This window comes from Grammomys surdaster, unplaced genomic scaffold (genome assembly GCF_004785775.1).
Source record: "Grammomys surdaster isolate TR1022 unplaced genomic scaffold, NIH_TR_1.0 191, whole genome shotgun sequence".
NCBI lineage: Eukaryota > Metazoa > Chordata > Mammalia > Rodentia > Muridae > Grammomys > Grammomys surdaster.
Genome location: NW_021604636.1, coordinates 3409001 through 3424726, shown reverse-complemented (window position 1 = coordinate 3424726; position 15726 = coordinate 3409001). Strand labels below are relative to the sequence as shown.

At 38.9% G+C, this 15726-nt stretch overlaps 1 protein-coding gene across 3 annotated transcripts in view; it reads right to left on the bottom strand.

Annotated features, from left to right (window-relative positions):
* The window catches only part of Fign (fidgetin, microtubule severing factor), a 118488-nt gene extending 105883 nt beyond the window's left edge, over positions 1-12605 (bottom strand). The window contains exons 1-2 of one of the 3 annotated variants that reach the window (XR_003711670.1): positions 12466-12605; positions 11555-11685 (exon numbers count right to left, since the gene is read on the bottom strand). Coding sequence is in view for 1 of the 3 variants with exons in the window: in XM_028769260.1 (XP_028625093.1) it covers positions 11212-11251 (40 nt within the window). In the remaining 2 variants the exon portion in view is untranslated. Of the gene's footprint in view, positions 1-11211; positions 11279-11554; positions 11686-12465 lie in introns of those variants that run through there. The other 2 variants (XM_028769261.1, XM_028769260.1) reach the window with 2 other exon arrangements.
* Between the last annotated feature and the right edge of the window lie 3121 nt (positions 12606-15726).

The following is a 15726-nucleotide window of genomic DNA, read 5'->3' as shown; positions in this document are numbered from 1 at the left end:
TGTGTGTGTGTGTGTATGTGTGTGGTGGTGGTGGTGGTGGTGTTTTTGTGTGGTGTGTGACAGGGTTGTCTGTGTTCAGGAGCCTCCTGGAGGCCACATATAGACATTAAGTATCTTCTTGAATTGTCCCCTCTTTATTTTGTTTTGCTTGGTTGTTTTTTTTTTTTTCTTTTTTTGACAAATTGGCTTTAATTGGAAGGGATTCCTTTAAGACTGCTGACCAACAAGCCAGGAGACTCCTCTTTCCTCCACCTCCCTGGCACAAGAATAGGTGTAAACTACCAAGTCAGACTTTTTGGTGGATGCTGGGATCTGAACCCAGGTCCCCAAGCCTTTGTAAGCACTTTTATCAACTGAGACAGATCACTATGTCCAAGCAAAACATTTTCAGTGTTTAAGGAAAATAAAACAAGTGTCAAAATCTGTCCTAAGCAAAGTTGGTGGATGATGCACACTAAGAGCAGCTATCACTTCATGAAGATATAACTTTCAGTCTGATCTAATTTATATATATATATTTTAGAAGATCGATGGTTCCTATACCCATTGAATGAGCCAATCTGACTTTCAATCTCTTAGAGGATATGCGTTAGCTAATTAATACTTATTGTCTCCCAACATATTGGAATACCTGACACTTTAGTTTGCAACCAATTAGTAACTATATTTAGTAAATAAATACTATGAAAGGCTCAACCAGGCAATAAATGGTTCTTTGGCTTCCTTCACTGTTTCCAAGACAAGGTCCTGGGTTTCATGGAGAGAAACAGAGTCCTTATCATGAATCAGAGCTACCCAAGCTCAGTAGTAAACGGAGAAGCAGCCCTGTTCTTTGACTGTTATGGAATTCCATCTCTCATTATGAGAAAGAGAATTGAGGGTAAGCAGACTTGAATGACTTGCCTTGATAATAAATGCAAGAGGCTATGGGCCTTTGATGCCATGTTTTCTCCTCATTGTCAATCCTAAAGGCCTAAGGGTCTGAGGTAGACCGTTCTCTATTCTTAGTAGACTCAACACAAGATTGTTATCGACTTCTAGTGTACGACATTAATATATTCAATTCTGAATTATAACTTATGCCTATAAATAAAAAAAATCTTCTAAGGAAAGTGAAAACTTTATGAGTTCATGAGATGTATAAATCCCTAGGCTTGTAAAAGTGACTAACATAACTAACTCTACATTTGAAATCACTTTGGGAACAAAAAAAAGGAAGTATGTCACTTCCTCTTCACAGAACCTGCCCCCCCCAACAAAAACAAAAACACCCATATACCGATATGACTCATTCAGAGTGGGTCTTACGAATATGTGAGGTTTGTGAGAGAGACTCTTTCTTTCTCTTCTTTCTTATTCTGTGTGACCTCCTCACCATCCAGAGACAGAATTGCTATATATTCTGGGGTGGTCTCAGACTTGGGACCCCCACTGAAATTACAGCACACATCACCGTGCCAGTGTGAGAACTTTGTTGCTGACTAATGATGGTAATGCAAATAGGAAAAAAAATATCAAATTCTACAAATTCAAACACACCTATATATTTCAAGGATCAGACCCTTATACAGTAATAAAATGTGTAATATTTCCAAAGAATCAATACAAGAGATACATGTCAGTGAATCTTTTCCTATAACTTCAACTATGGCCTAAGCAAATGGAAGATATCAGTGGCAAAAAAGAAAACAAGAAAAAAAGATTCTGAGAATAAATTAGCCCCCATTAAACGCACGTATGCCTTTATACATTTTCATCTTACCTGCAGGTAAACTGGAAATAGTTATTTTTCATATAAATAATCACAAATTCCATTATTCATAATGTGGTAAAGAACCTACTACTTCTTAACAGGAAAGTATAATTTGCTTAGATTACAGCACACTGATCATTAATTCCTAATAAGTGCTCCCTTTTACACATAATTAGATTAGGATTGGATCAGCATAATTATCAGTACTGTTTTCAGGAAAAACATGAGAAAGAACCCTAGACTTTGTCTCACATCTTCTTCTAATTTCTTTTCCTTCACCTGTGCCCCCCTTTTCTACCAGTTGCCATTCATCACGGACAGTTTTTCCAAGACAACAAAGGTAGCTTTACCACCCCCTAACAACCTTATACCCTCTTAATTAATTCAGACTACCTCCTCATAATCTAAATATCTACATACTGGTGGATCAAGGAAAATTTGATTTTCCAGATGACCAAGTAATAACCATCCTTGCAGATAAGTTTATAAAGAATGCAGGTCTCACCACTGTGCATACGCACAGGTAGACAGTATGATTATAGCTCAGCAGTAGGAGGCTAGCTGAGATTGCTAGGGTCCTGGTGAGCATGCAATATGCAGATAGCAAGATGGGCTGAAGCACTTCGCCCTGCCAGGAAGTAGAGAGTAGCTGCAGAGTTGCCTGTCAAAAAATATAAACAAATGTTTAACCACATGTGCTTAGGTGCGAATGCATGGGCTTTACAACCACCCATCTCAACAACTCCCGTGAGATCACATTGCGACAGTAGTTTGGTAATGTAATTTCAGAAAAATATTATAGGTTCATAAACCTGTGGGGTTTTACCCATTCATATGCCCAAACCCATATCACATGTAAGACTAGATTCCCTTTGTATCTTTAAAATTAAGTAGTATAAAAGCATTCACCCATAGAAAGTTTTACATTGGGGCTAAAATAAAATGAAAAAAAAAGAAAGAAAAGCAAAGAAAGAAAGAAAGCATTGATTTGGTGTCTACACTCATGAAGTAATATATTAAAGATCAAAACAGAACAAAGAACTCTTATTATTAGATTTCCTAACAGTTTAATGTTTAAATGTTATCAATAGAGATGACATATCCATAACTTAAAAACTCAAGAGATTCTGCACATGCACAGAATGTCCTTTTAATGAGACACTAAATCTATTTCTGAAGGGTCTGCTATCTCAGCAGATATAAGTAAGTTTCTATCAATAATTGGTTGATTTCAAAGCATATTTTTTTAATTAAGGAACTTAATAGCATTCACAGTGCACTTAAAATATTCCTGAAAGCAGTAAAACTTTGGTCATTTGGGCATATAAAATTTCCAAAACTGTTCATTTTTTTCCTGTCTGCTTGTGGCTCTCCCTCCTCAATTCTTTCTGATCACCTGAGCAACATGAATGAAATCTCTTTTAAAAAGACTCAGACTCAGAGGATGGTGGGGGCCGGGACATAAGACACATATCTTTTGTAAGGAGGATCTAAAATTGACTCCAGGTCTAGGATTCAAGAACAGAGGAGTCAGATTTAACATAGACATGCTATAAAAGCTAAATGTGCCTATTATTCTTAACAAGTTACATATTGGGTATTATTCTTTAAAAATGAGTCATAAAATATCATTTTAAGTACTTACAGTCATGAATATGTTCTATTCTTGGACCCCTGCTTGAATGTAATTTTTCATTTTCCAGGAAAGGATACATTTTCTAACTAACCCCGTTAACCTAATTACTCATAAAAATACCAAAAACATCTATGACATCAATGGCTCTACAAAGAAATGTGTCTGTATACATGAACAGGAAGATACTCCATGTAGGAAAGCCAGCCTGCAGTTCTTATTTAAAAGATCCTTTAAGATTCCTAGATTCCTGTAATAACCTAGCAGTGAAATTTATAAAAACAAAACAAAACAAAAAAACAGCTTTCAAAGTTTGCAAATCGTCAGTCAGTTCTTCCAATGGCCCCACAGTCCTATTCAAAAGTATTAACTAGTAAGCATAAAAGGATAATAGTAGCCTGTTTATTTAACAGTATTTGTTTCATCTTAAAACAGGGATTAAAATGAAAATGGCTTCAATATTAAGGCAATCTTTTTTTTATCCTACTCACAATAATTATCTGGTTAGATTAAAATCAGTGAATCATACCTAATTAAGATTTATAATTTAGTTTCATTGAGATATATGATCTGAGAGAAAGTGTTTATTCTTTACTTCAATTTGAAGAAGGCAAAATAGAATTGAATACTCTAGCAACCAAGAAGCTATCACAGTCCCTGCAGCCTACTGGAGCACTATGTATTTAAACAGACCTGAGACTCATTTAATTTTGAAGCCAAACATTTAATATGAACATATAATAAAAGATAGGCATATGGTTAAAAAGAAAATTAAGCAGCTGAACTGTAATTGTGTTACAGAAACTATAGACCAAACGTGGAACACTAAGAAATATGGACTGATGCCCACTACCAACTGCTACTTTTACACTGTCCTTCATGTAGAAGATCCCTAAAGTGTGGGTTAAAATACTTATTTCCCATCCTCCTTTCATTGGAGTATATATGGAAAGAACAACTCCTCTTTATTACCCAGAATCAAGGCATCTCTTCCCAGGACTCTATAGTATTACGACAAAGTCTAGCAAGGTATTCAAAATAAGTTTCTTTTTTTTTCTTCCTCTAAAATATCTTTAAAGACCCCTTCTCCACCCCAGTCTTCCGTTACATCAAAGAAGAGTGACTTTTCCCCAGCTCTTTGATATCTCCTTCCTGGCAGTGATCTGATGTAAGAACTACCTTTTGAAAATAAATGGCCCAACTTCAAGTGCTCTCAGATCCACACTTGCTGGGCCTTCCATCATGCCTCAATCTTCATGTGAAAAGCTGTTACACTTCAAGATGTAGTTTGGGGCAACTCAATACAAAAATATCATTTTATTGAGCACTACATTAGGGAACAAGAATTTCAATGTTTGCTTGACCCATCTGCTGAGAATGGACAAACAAAAATAGGAAAGTAGCCACACCGAGTGATCACAGGTCAGTGGGAGAGTGGATATTTCAATTCCTATCAGAAAAGTAAGATCACAAGTTGAATGGGATAGGATACACCACAAGGCTAGGACTTCTGCTCCAAAGAGTTGTTTGCCCCCTTTATCATTTTCCTATCAGTACAGTTATTTGCCTACAATGTCACTTCCTCATCTCTAAATACCAATACTGATACTACCATAATAAGATGATTATTTCTGTGTTTATCCCTCTTCCCTGAGTGTAAATCGATGAGCTGTGATTTTATTATTTTTAATGGTCATGATTTTCTATATATTTAAATAACTTTAGATGTCTTGACCTTAGGAAAGGGTAGAGGTGACACAAAATGAGTAAGAGCCATCCAGTCTCTTATGACAAGTCCCACTGAAATAATTCCTCCGTGCTTGGGATATACTTTCTTAATTGTGTGCCCATGTTCACGTAATTAATAACATCAAGTTTCTGATAATGCAAACACTCATGTGCTATAACAGGTACAAGACAGCATGAGATGAAAGCAAATATATTGTACAGTGGAAAAATCCAGAAGTCCTAAAGGCCTATTATTTTATCTGTTCTCTTTAACAACTCCCATCAGTATCCTTTAGCAGAGCTAAATCGGATAAATGGATCAGCCAGTCTTCACACAGAAACCAGTGATTTCCCCAAAACTATCCCTTAATACATTTTGTAGACAGTAAAAGCCAAGTGTGTAGCCACATTACCCTGTGACCTCAGCAGGCACAAGGACCCCAACAGAAGGGCTTTGCACTTGCTAGAATGCTCTGTTGTGGCCGTCTTGAAATTCTAAATAATTTTTAAACAAGCGATCTCACATTCTGATTGTGTGCTGGGCCTTATCCATGAGGTAGATGGTCCTAGCTGAAGGTCACAGCATTTTAGACAAAAATAATGAGAAGTCAAAAGAATAACAAAAAGTTTCCTGCAATCTACAGAAAGCCAAAACTTCACACTGCACTGTCTTTCAAATCCAATTGCACATATTACTGTTTGCCTGTATAGTATTTTCTATAAAACCAATGCAAACAAACAAACAAACAAACAAACAAACACACAGGTCTTTCATACCTGGAAGAGGGACAATCACACATGTACCACATTCAACTGTTGATGATTACAGCATCAAGTGTGTATAAGTTGAGTATTAGTTGATTCCAAAAAACCAAGATGGTTTTCTGTGGGAAAAGTAAAATGTATGTTCTGTTCCCTTACCAGTGATATATCTACAAACCACTGTGACAAATACGTAAATCAATAGCAAAGACCAAAGTCCATACAGGGGAAAAAAAAACAAGAAAACAAAACAAAAAACAAAGGAAAGCATTTTCAACATTAAGATACTAAGGGTGGGAAAATAACATTTTATGAGTGCTTTAAATTTTGAATTTTCCATCAAAAAACCCTTTATTTGTAAATGATTGACTAATAAATTATATATCATTAATAATTGTCAATAAAAGCTATTCAACTTATAAAATAAAAACAAACTCTTAACAAGAAATCAATTTTTTAAATTACTTAAATTTTTTTCCTTAAAAGAAGTCTTTTTCAAACCTGAATAAATGAGTTAGAAGGGGAAACGATAGGTTAACCTTGGACCTTCATATAATAAATCATGCAATCTACTTTAAAGCTGTGTCAGTTTAAAAATATGACTTTAAGGAGCCCTAGCACAAATGCTACAGTATGAGCAAACACATCCATTTATACATCACGTAACCAGAGTCCCTATGTGATGAATCCTTTTCATAGTGCCTTGGAGATGCTCTCTACCAAGACTCAACCATATGCAATGAGAAACAAAGTGTCAATATTCAAATAACAGGACAACAAGCAGATTTGTTGCATACAACATGTAAATATTACTAACAGAAAGTGCCAGATGATATCCAGTGTTTTGATGGCTTTGGATCATCTATCTTTCCTGCCTCCTCAATCTCAATGAACATTAATCAACAGGTATCCTAGGGACCTGCCAGGGCTGAGTGGGCACCTGTGGTCCTGTTCTAAAGGATCTGGCGTACCCACCTGCTTGCTATTTGCCTTAAACCTCCCAGCACTGTCCGTTTTCACAGTGCTTTGCCGACTCCGTATTTTCACATCTTTTCTATTCTTAATTGGTGCATTTCTTTTAATAGACAATTTACAGTCATTTAAGATCAACAGCAAAAATAGGAATTAGCAGCCAACATTCCTGTCAGTCTGTGCTTGAATTTTCTGCCAGACCTTAAATAAAAAAGGATATGTGTATAGAGAGAGATGGGGGGGAGACTGTGATAAAATTTCAACCATTAAAAAAATGTTGTCTAAGGATGCCACTCATTTGTATTCTTTCCAATAAGACATTCCTTTGGGGTTGAAGGGGGAGATGTGTTGCTATGTTATCAATTTGGGGCTGCAGTATTTCCAGTGGTACCTGAAAAAAATGACTCAGTTCAAATGACAATGGCACATTGGCTTCTATAAATCTCTAAATAAAGAATCATGTAATATTTCCAATTGCATCCTCCTCTGTTCTGTCTGCTTATTCTAATTTATCAATATCTCAAACAAAAAGCTGATACGGTGATTAATAAAACCTTTTCCACCAGTAACCATTAATCTCTCTGTAAAAGCCTGCAACAACTTTTGCTACCAAAAATATATAGATCAATTTAAATTCTTGGTAATTAAATGTATTATCTCTACAACAATGCCTGTGGTACATTAGAGACTGGCATACAAAATTGAGACAGGAGAGTTTATGGATCAAAGGTAAGCATTGCAGACACCCCTGTAAAAGCGAAGCTCTGAGCACAAATAGAAAGTTCTAAACAAAAGGCCTGCAATTGTTTCAAATACACCTAATAGTTCTGCTGATTTGGAACGATTAGAGCTGATTACTTAATTAGGCAATCATTAGGCATCCAAAAACACTGACAGAAACAGGGGACTTCATAGCCTACCTTCACCTGGAAATGACAACCCGGGAAAACCATTGCAAACTTTCTGCATCTGCCTCTCTGCATAACCCGGGCAAGAAAGTAACATCTAAAGTATGACACCCTTGAGGTCTGGGAAACAATATAATTTACCAGTGAGGAAATGATGCACTTCTTGCAGGATGCTGAATTTTCAAACTATGTTAGAAGAGCAGATAGTGGTGCAGATTGTCTCTGTGGACTCAGAAGCTGCCGCTCTCTGCGCTCTGACCACATGCTTGTATTAGCTGAAGATAATGAAATTTCTACTCTCTTGCATGTCCTCCAGAAGCACCGGCCCACAAAATGTGATCCAAAGTTCCTAACAGTAAAATCAGCAACAACAAAAATGATTTCTGCTGCTAGAAGCTCAACTGCAGGTGTCTTAAATATGAGAGAGAGAGAGAGAGAGAGAGAGAGAGAGAGAGAGAGAGAGAGAGAGACAGGAGATTGTTTGTACTCAGAGGAATCAGATGCTGTTTTAAGGACCTCACAGATTTTTTAGTGTTTTTTCAAGTAATTCCAAAGACCCTATAAACTCTCTATTTAGGAGAAAAGCAAAGCAAGTCTACTCACATGCAAAGCTTCCAAACAGAAGTCTCACCCTCTTCCAGGAAAACAATAAGATTGTATTACCCTGCTATGATTCTTTCATTTCAGACATGATTAATTAGCAATAATCTCACTCCTGAAAACTCCCAGCACACTCTTGCTGGCTTATTTAATAACGTACATGAAAGAACAAGTGGCCACCAGCACTGGAAGATAGGTATCCAAAAAACTCTATTTCAAAAGAACACTTTTCTATCTTTGCTTCCGAAAATAAAGCAAACTGCTTTTAGCTGCCTTTACAAAATATTTTGGAAAGAAATGGATTGTTGTTTTAACAATGTTTTTAAATTTTGTATAATTCATGCACTGAATTCAGGAAAATGTGTCACACTTAATGTGGTAACCCTGAGACTCCAAACTGAGATGCCAAAGGACTCCTAAGTCTGTGTAGTTTATATTGATAACCAACCACATGCAAAATTAATACACAATAGCACTGGTACATTCAAGCACATTTGGGGACAGAGTTTAAAAGGAAAAAAAAATGAGTGTTTTGACAAATAAAAGTTAATTTGTCATGATTACAATGAAAACCAGAAACCAGAATAAAAGAATAAAAGAAAAGAAGGAACTCAATATTTAAATAAATGAAAACTGCTGACTCTCAATATTAGTCCCGACACTAATCATTTTGCTTGCAAACAATCTCTTTTCAAAATGCCTGTATCAATCAGGAAGAATCAGTACTCATAACTGAAGATATTATAAATGTATATTATAAATTATAATTGAACAACCATCAATTTATAAACCCTGAGATTTCCCTCTGAAGCCTTTACTGATTGTGATGATTAGAAAACTTCACACACAGTACAATACTAACATACTAACAAACAGATCTTGTTGGTTCCAGGAAACATTCTTTAAAATCTATATTGCTCAAAATACCTTTTTTCCCCTCTCCCCTGTTGTATTAAATTTAGGATCAAAAACATCAAAGCAGCTTCCACCTCGGACCTAACTTTTAGAGGATCAATGTGACAAGGCAGTCCCTGATAGATGTTTCTCTTGATAAATGACTTGTTCAAAAGAGACATTGTAGCTTTCATTTCCTGACCACAACACACTTTTAATTTGCAGCAGCGGAGCTGCGGAGTGTGGGCACTTGCCCACTTTGTAGCCTTTTAGGTTTCTGGCTCTGGTTCCTTTAGGCCACACATTTGTGATAAAAGAAAAAATACAAAACCTAAAAACAATCAGTGAGAGAAAATAGAATCCACTAGTGCCCTTTAATGCATATGCGTATATGTGTCTACTTTCTAGACACATACATGTATGTGTGTACACACACACACACACACACATACACACACACTATCAGATTCCAGTGAGTGATAACAAGACTTCTAAACATCATTTGCACATCCAGCATTTAAACACACAGAGAAAGAAATCACATGAGTATTACTTAATACTAAGCAAATGCTAGTCTAGGAGCAATTTACATACTTAAATTTACTGTTACATGCCTCCGATGGTACTGTTGCCTGTGCGTGTTTTTACTGATTATTGCAATAATGAGTATTACTTCTATCCAGAAACCATGTTTAAGTATCAATACGGTGAACAGTCAAACCACCCAATTTCTGCTCTCAGCACATTGTCCGAGGTCCGATTTAAAATTTATAAATGTAATATCCTCCTGATCACAGGCAGCAGCCCAATCTGCTCTGAATATATATTACAGCTTTAACATCACAGAGGGAAATCGCCCATCTGGCAATCCCATTCGCTCCAACAGCTCCAGGGGAAAAGAGGAAAAAAAAAAAAAAAAGCTGTGCTCTCTCCTCCTTAAAACATTTCTCAGGACAAATTATGTGCATCTAAAATAAACAGTCTTCTTATTGATCGTCTCAAAGTCAACAAGTTCCAAATGCAAAATCCAATCAAATCCTTCCTATCCTGCAAGTGTAGTGTGTGTTTAGTCCTATAGTCATCCCAGGCAGAAGTGCATGTCGCGCCTCCGGTCCTGAAGTCCCTTCCCCAGTATTCTCATTTGTGTTATGAGAAAGCACTGGCCAGGGCCACACTACAGACGCCTGGCAGCTTTGACCCTCTCTCATCTCTTTTATTCCTCTTTCCTGCTTTCACTCTTTACAAGAGAAACCCATGTCATGGGGGAAAATGTAGCAACAACAAGAACCAGTTTAAAGTGCACATATTCTTTGGTCATGCAAAATACTTTCCCATCTTCTTGTTGCTGTTGTCCCCTCTTAGACTTAATTGAATATCACAAAGTGTACACACAGCAGAGCCACTAGAGCTATTGAAAACCCCTCTCACTCCATTTAACTGACTTTTAAAAAAAAAAAGAAAGAAAGAAAGAGGAAAGAATGATTTCAAATAAAGTCAATTTTAGTGCCTGATTATTTCATTCTATCACAGGTTAAAAGTAAAAAGCTCTGACAGGCAGACAAGTTGAGTGGCAAGAGGAAAAAAAAAAAACTATCAGTGTTTCTTACAAGATGTTAAAGACCAGAGGGATCAAAAATATATAAATACATATCTTACTTTCATGTAAAAGATACGACTTCACCCACTCACCCAAACGGCGGAAAATCCACACAGAAGAACCGATTACTCCATAAAGTGCAATCAAGGGAGCAAACAGTCAAATTCCATTAAGAGGTTGAGGGGGAAAAAAGGAAAAAGAAAATCCCATCCAGACCTGTGTGTGTACATATATACATATATGTGTATAAATACTTTCATTACTTAGCAGTCTTTGCCCCATACTCCCACCCTCTCCATCTAGCTGCCCCCACCCAAAAACAACAACAAAAAAATCCCACCCTGAGTTTAACTAATTTACATACCATTTGACTTCACCCCTGTTGAGAGCATTAATAGAAACATGCAACTTCAAGATTAGAGCTAAAACCAATGAAAGTGTCCGCAAGTCATATCTTAATAAAAACTGAAATGCATAAACAAGTGAAAGCAAATTACGAAAAAAAAAAGCACAGTGACAGATTAAAATAAACAGATATAGACATGTTTAAAAAGAATTGGACATCATGAGCATCTGGTTCCCAAGCAGTCTCCAATGGTTTTTATCATGCTATTTAATTTGTCTTCCCTATTTAAATGCAAAGGAAGTAAATTCCAAAACTGACATACCATAAACACTGGTGCTACTGATCATTTCTTGCTGGTAGCACAAAAAGCTGAATTGGATTTCTCACAAGCAGGAATTCCAAAGGTTGCTTTTCATTAAAGCCACTTTTCCTCTCAGCTATCAAATGTCACTGCCTTGAAACGTGGGCCCTTTCGTCAGGTATTCATTTAACCTACATGCATATAATTAAGGGGGAAAGCAACATCAACAAAAAAGGGATCTCAGATCACAGGAGAAGAAAGAAAGGAAAAAAAGCACATGACCAGGAATGCAAGTCCATGTCAATTTCACTCACTCCCATTGAAACTAACAAGAGCTCCGGGGAGGACGGTAATAGGATCAGTGGATTGTATATACCATTAAATTATACATCTTTCTCTCCCGTTCCTTGCCAACAATACGCCCACCACGCTGTACCCCCCTCCCGCATGATGTGCTTACAGTTTTCTGCAACCGATCCTCTGACATTTTTCTCGATCCCCCAGCCACGAGATTGTAATTTAACCTCAACTTTTTGTGTGTGTGCAAGATTCTTATTTACACTTCTTATTTACTTAGAAGTTAGTTCCCGAAGAAAGTCTAGCCCCACCCTATGCCTCCGCTTTCTTATTTTTTAATTTTTGAGGTAAAAAGATAGTAGTGAGTAAGCCCAATGTTGCGAAAAGCGAGATTCTTGCAGTCACGAACTCTTAATCCCATACTATTGTTACAATGATTAAGCTGCAGAAATATGCATCATAATGTTTCAGGGCTACTTTGTACGGAGAAATTAGACAGCAGGTTGGCATACAGAATAGAAACGAATGAAAATTAAATTTACTGTTTACGGCACAACTCAGAGACCTCTTCTCACTACAGGTCTTGAATCTTTCTATATTCTTTAAAAATAAAACAAAAACAAAACAAAAAAATTTAAACAGATGGTTTAAAAAAACTACGAAGCTCTCCTTACCTGGACGCGCAGAGCGAGCTCCCGATAGGTTAGCGTAGCATCGATCCGATGTGTTTGCTGATGAATGGAAGCTAGGGTTAAGTGAAGGTGCCTATGATTTGAAATCATTCCAAGTTTTTGAAGGGAAGACGGACTGCAGCCTCTGCCATGTTGGAATTTCAAACCCAAAACAGCTGCTTAGAAGGAGCCAGCATGCCAGAGGCTGAGCGCAGGCGCAGAGCGCCGCCGAGCCAAATTCAAATCACTTTCACACTAAGAGCCAAAGATCAGTTTTCAAAGGAGAGAGGGAGAAAGAGACGCAGGCGGCCGCGCGGCCGGGCGTCGGGAGGCAGTGGCGAGAGGCGGGCGTTGGAGCGCGGCGGGCCGGGAGCCCCGGGAGGGAGCGGCGGCGCGGGCCGGGGCTGCAGGGGGAGCGGAGGCGGGAGGCGGCGAGAGGCGCCCGGCCGCGGGCGGACAGGGAGGGCGCAATGGCCGGCCGCCGGGTCATGTTACACGGCCCGGGCCTCGGCGGCCGCCCAGCCTCACAGCCGCGCTCCCGCGGCCCGGAGGGGGCCCCTGAGGTCATGCCGGCGCGCGGGGACGCGGAGCCCGGCCCAGCCCGCGCGCGGGGAGCGACGCCCCCGGGGGAAGCGAGCCCGGCTGTCCACGCGCGATCGCGCGCCCCTCAGGGCCCCTCCCCGGCCCTCCGGTCACCACCGTAGCCCGGGCCAGCCCTCCCAGCCGCTGCGCGCACGGGACGGGGACCGGGACGTGGAGCCGGGACGTCCCCGGTCCCTGAGGCCCCCCGCAGCAGTCAGAAAAGGACTTTATCTGCTAGGGAGAGGCAAGTTGGGGAGGCAGATCAGCTTGAACCCACTTCGCCGCCGCCGCCTCCCCGGGAATAAATAAAAACCCTAAGTGTCTAGGTGTGCGGTCCCCTCTCGAGCTCCCCCGGTTTCCCTCCCTACCTCCCCCAGGCGGCTCGGGCAGGGGAGAGCAGCGCCCGGGGGCCCACGGTGAGGGCTGCTGGTGCGCAGGCAGAGACCTGGGGCTTCAGCTTTCCCAGCCCCCCGCTATGGAACAATCTGGGGACCCAGGAGAAGGAAGAGAGTCAGTCGGGGCTTTGTGGTGCTGGGAGCTGAGGAAAGAATGAAATGTGCAGTTGAGTGTGTGGCTCGCATCCCAGGGAGCAGTGCCTTGCTGATTGTCTGTGGCTGAGATAGCCTTTTGTTCGCAACATAAGGTTTAAGAAACACACACACGTTTTCTGGGGTCTCTTGTTAGATGTAAATGTGCTGCATCCAGACGCTTACTATGCAGTGTAAGCTCAGTTGGTTTACTAATCACCCCGCCCCACCCCCAAACAATCAGGATCATTTGAATGGGAACCTCATTCAGACTTCTGGGCTGAGAGGATTGCCTTCAACCTATTTCATCCTAGACTAGCCAACCATCCAACTGAGATAATAAAGCAAACAATAACATTTGATCATGATGTCTACGAGATAATGTGCCCGGCAAAGTTCTTAAGGAATTGTAATGAGAGAAAGAGAGAGTTGGGTAATAATTTCTCTTCATTTTCATTAAATATGACTTTAATAGATAAATGGCGAGTTTATACTTTGGCCTAGTGGACGTCCGGTCCTCTATATTTCAACTAAACTGAGAATGCAAGAGGCAAATTATATATTCGACCAGGAGGCCATCTAGCTGAAAATGTTACTTTGAAGGTTGGAGCAGAAAATACAGTTGTTTAGAAAGGATGTCCTTCCTCACTGTTCGCATGTCTGCTAGCTTCTCGGCTGGGGCTTTAATAGACAAAACTGCAGCTCTCATAAAAGGCCAAACATATACTTAGAAATTCATTTCCTCCTCCATTTGAGATTTTCTTGCATCTCAACAAATGCATTTATCACAATAAATTGAATGGTTAAAATCTGGGCAGATGACAATTAAAAATAAAAGAGAATGAGACGCCAAAAAATAATATTTGTAAAGAATTAGATTTCTATTTGGAATAGATTTTGACCTTCTGGACTTTTTTTTAAAACTAGGTTTGGAAATAAAGCAGAAGAACTTTATTCTGAGGCAGCAGAGAACACGGAGACTCTACATTTCAGAAGATAGCTTTTAAAACAATACTAAGAAAAGTTGTCTTGGCTGTGAGGCTGGGTTTTTCTACAAAGAAGTAACTGTAGAAAACTGTCTGTGACTCCCTGTTAGAGAATGTGCAGATGACTTTTTAAATCTTCAAATCTCTTTTAATTTTGTTTATTACTCATTTGTGATGTGACACGCAGAAGACTCCTGAACATATATAGATGCTCTGTGTCAGTCAGGCAAGACTTCTCTGTCCTTGTTGCTGAAAAAAAATCAGAGCAAAGAGCTAATCAACCTTCAACACTAAATCCCTAAGACTGAACTTAGAGTTCGTGCTCTAGCTCAGATTACTGATGTGTGTGTGTGTGTGTGTGTGTATCACTATAGTGTAGTATACATTACACTAGCCACTGAACAACACAAATACAAGACTTAAGGCAATTCGCTAACAAAGTATAAAAGAAAATAATCCTATCCTTAACGGGGGAAAGGAAAAGTTATGATGAGCAAAAGTTCATTAATAGATAATAGCAAGCACTTCTTCCAATTTCCTTATGTATTCATTGAGATATTATTAAGTCCATTGTTCAACCTACCAATGGATATAATTTAACTGTGAAGTCATAAAAAGAAAGGTAAACTATTCAAAAGAGCACTGCATATATTTACAGAGTTTTAAATTGTCTCAAATCTAATATAGCTCAGAGGAAAAGGGTCTCACATAAAAGCATACACACTGTGGAGTAGTATCCACAGAGGGCTTGCCACTGAACAGTTTCTAACATTCACTCTTACGTATAAGTAAAAGTTGCTTCTCACCAATTACTTTATGTTAAAATAATATTAGTTTTCCCACAAAGGCCATAGCTTTACATTCCATGTTTACATTTTTTTATAGCCATGTCTTCAGTTATGTGCTAATAATAAATAACATTGCAACAGTCTTGAAAGTTTACAGGTCTTATCTGGAGGCAACTGCTTTCCTTCTCTATAGTACGGATTACAGAATTTTTTTTTCTTTCTAAAACACAAGGATTAGAAATTGAGGGCTAAACAGATTGGTTTACTTACTAGTCAAGGCAACAGGTAATTCAGGAAGAACCAACAACTCTATTTTTCTGTTGTGCTTGCCACCCTGCCCTTCATCTTTACTTTTGAAATCCTGAGACTATGAAACATAAG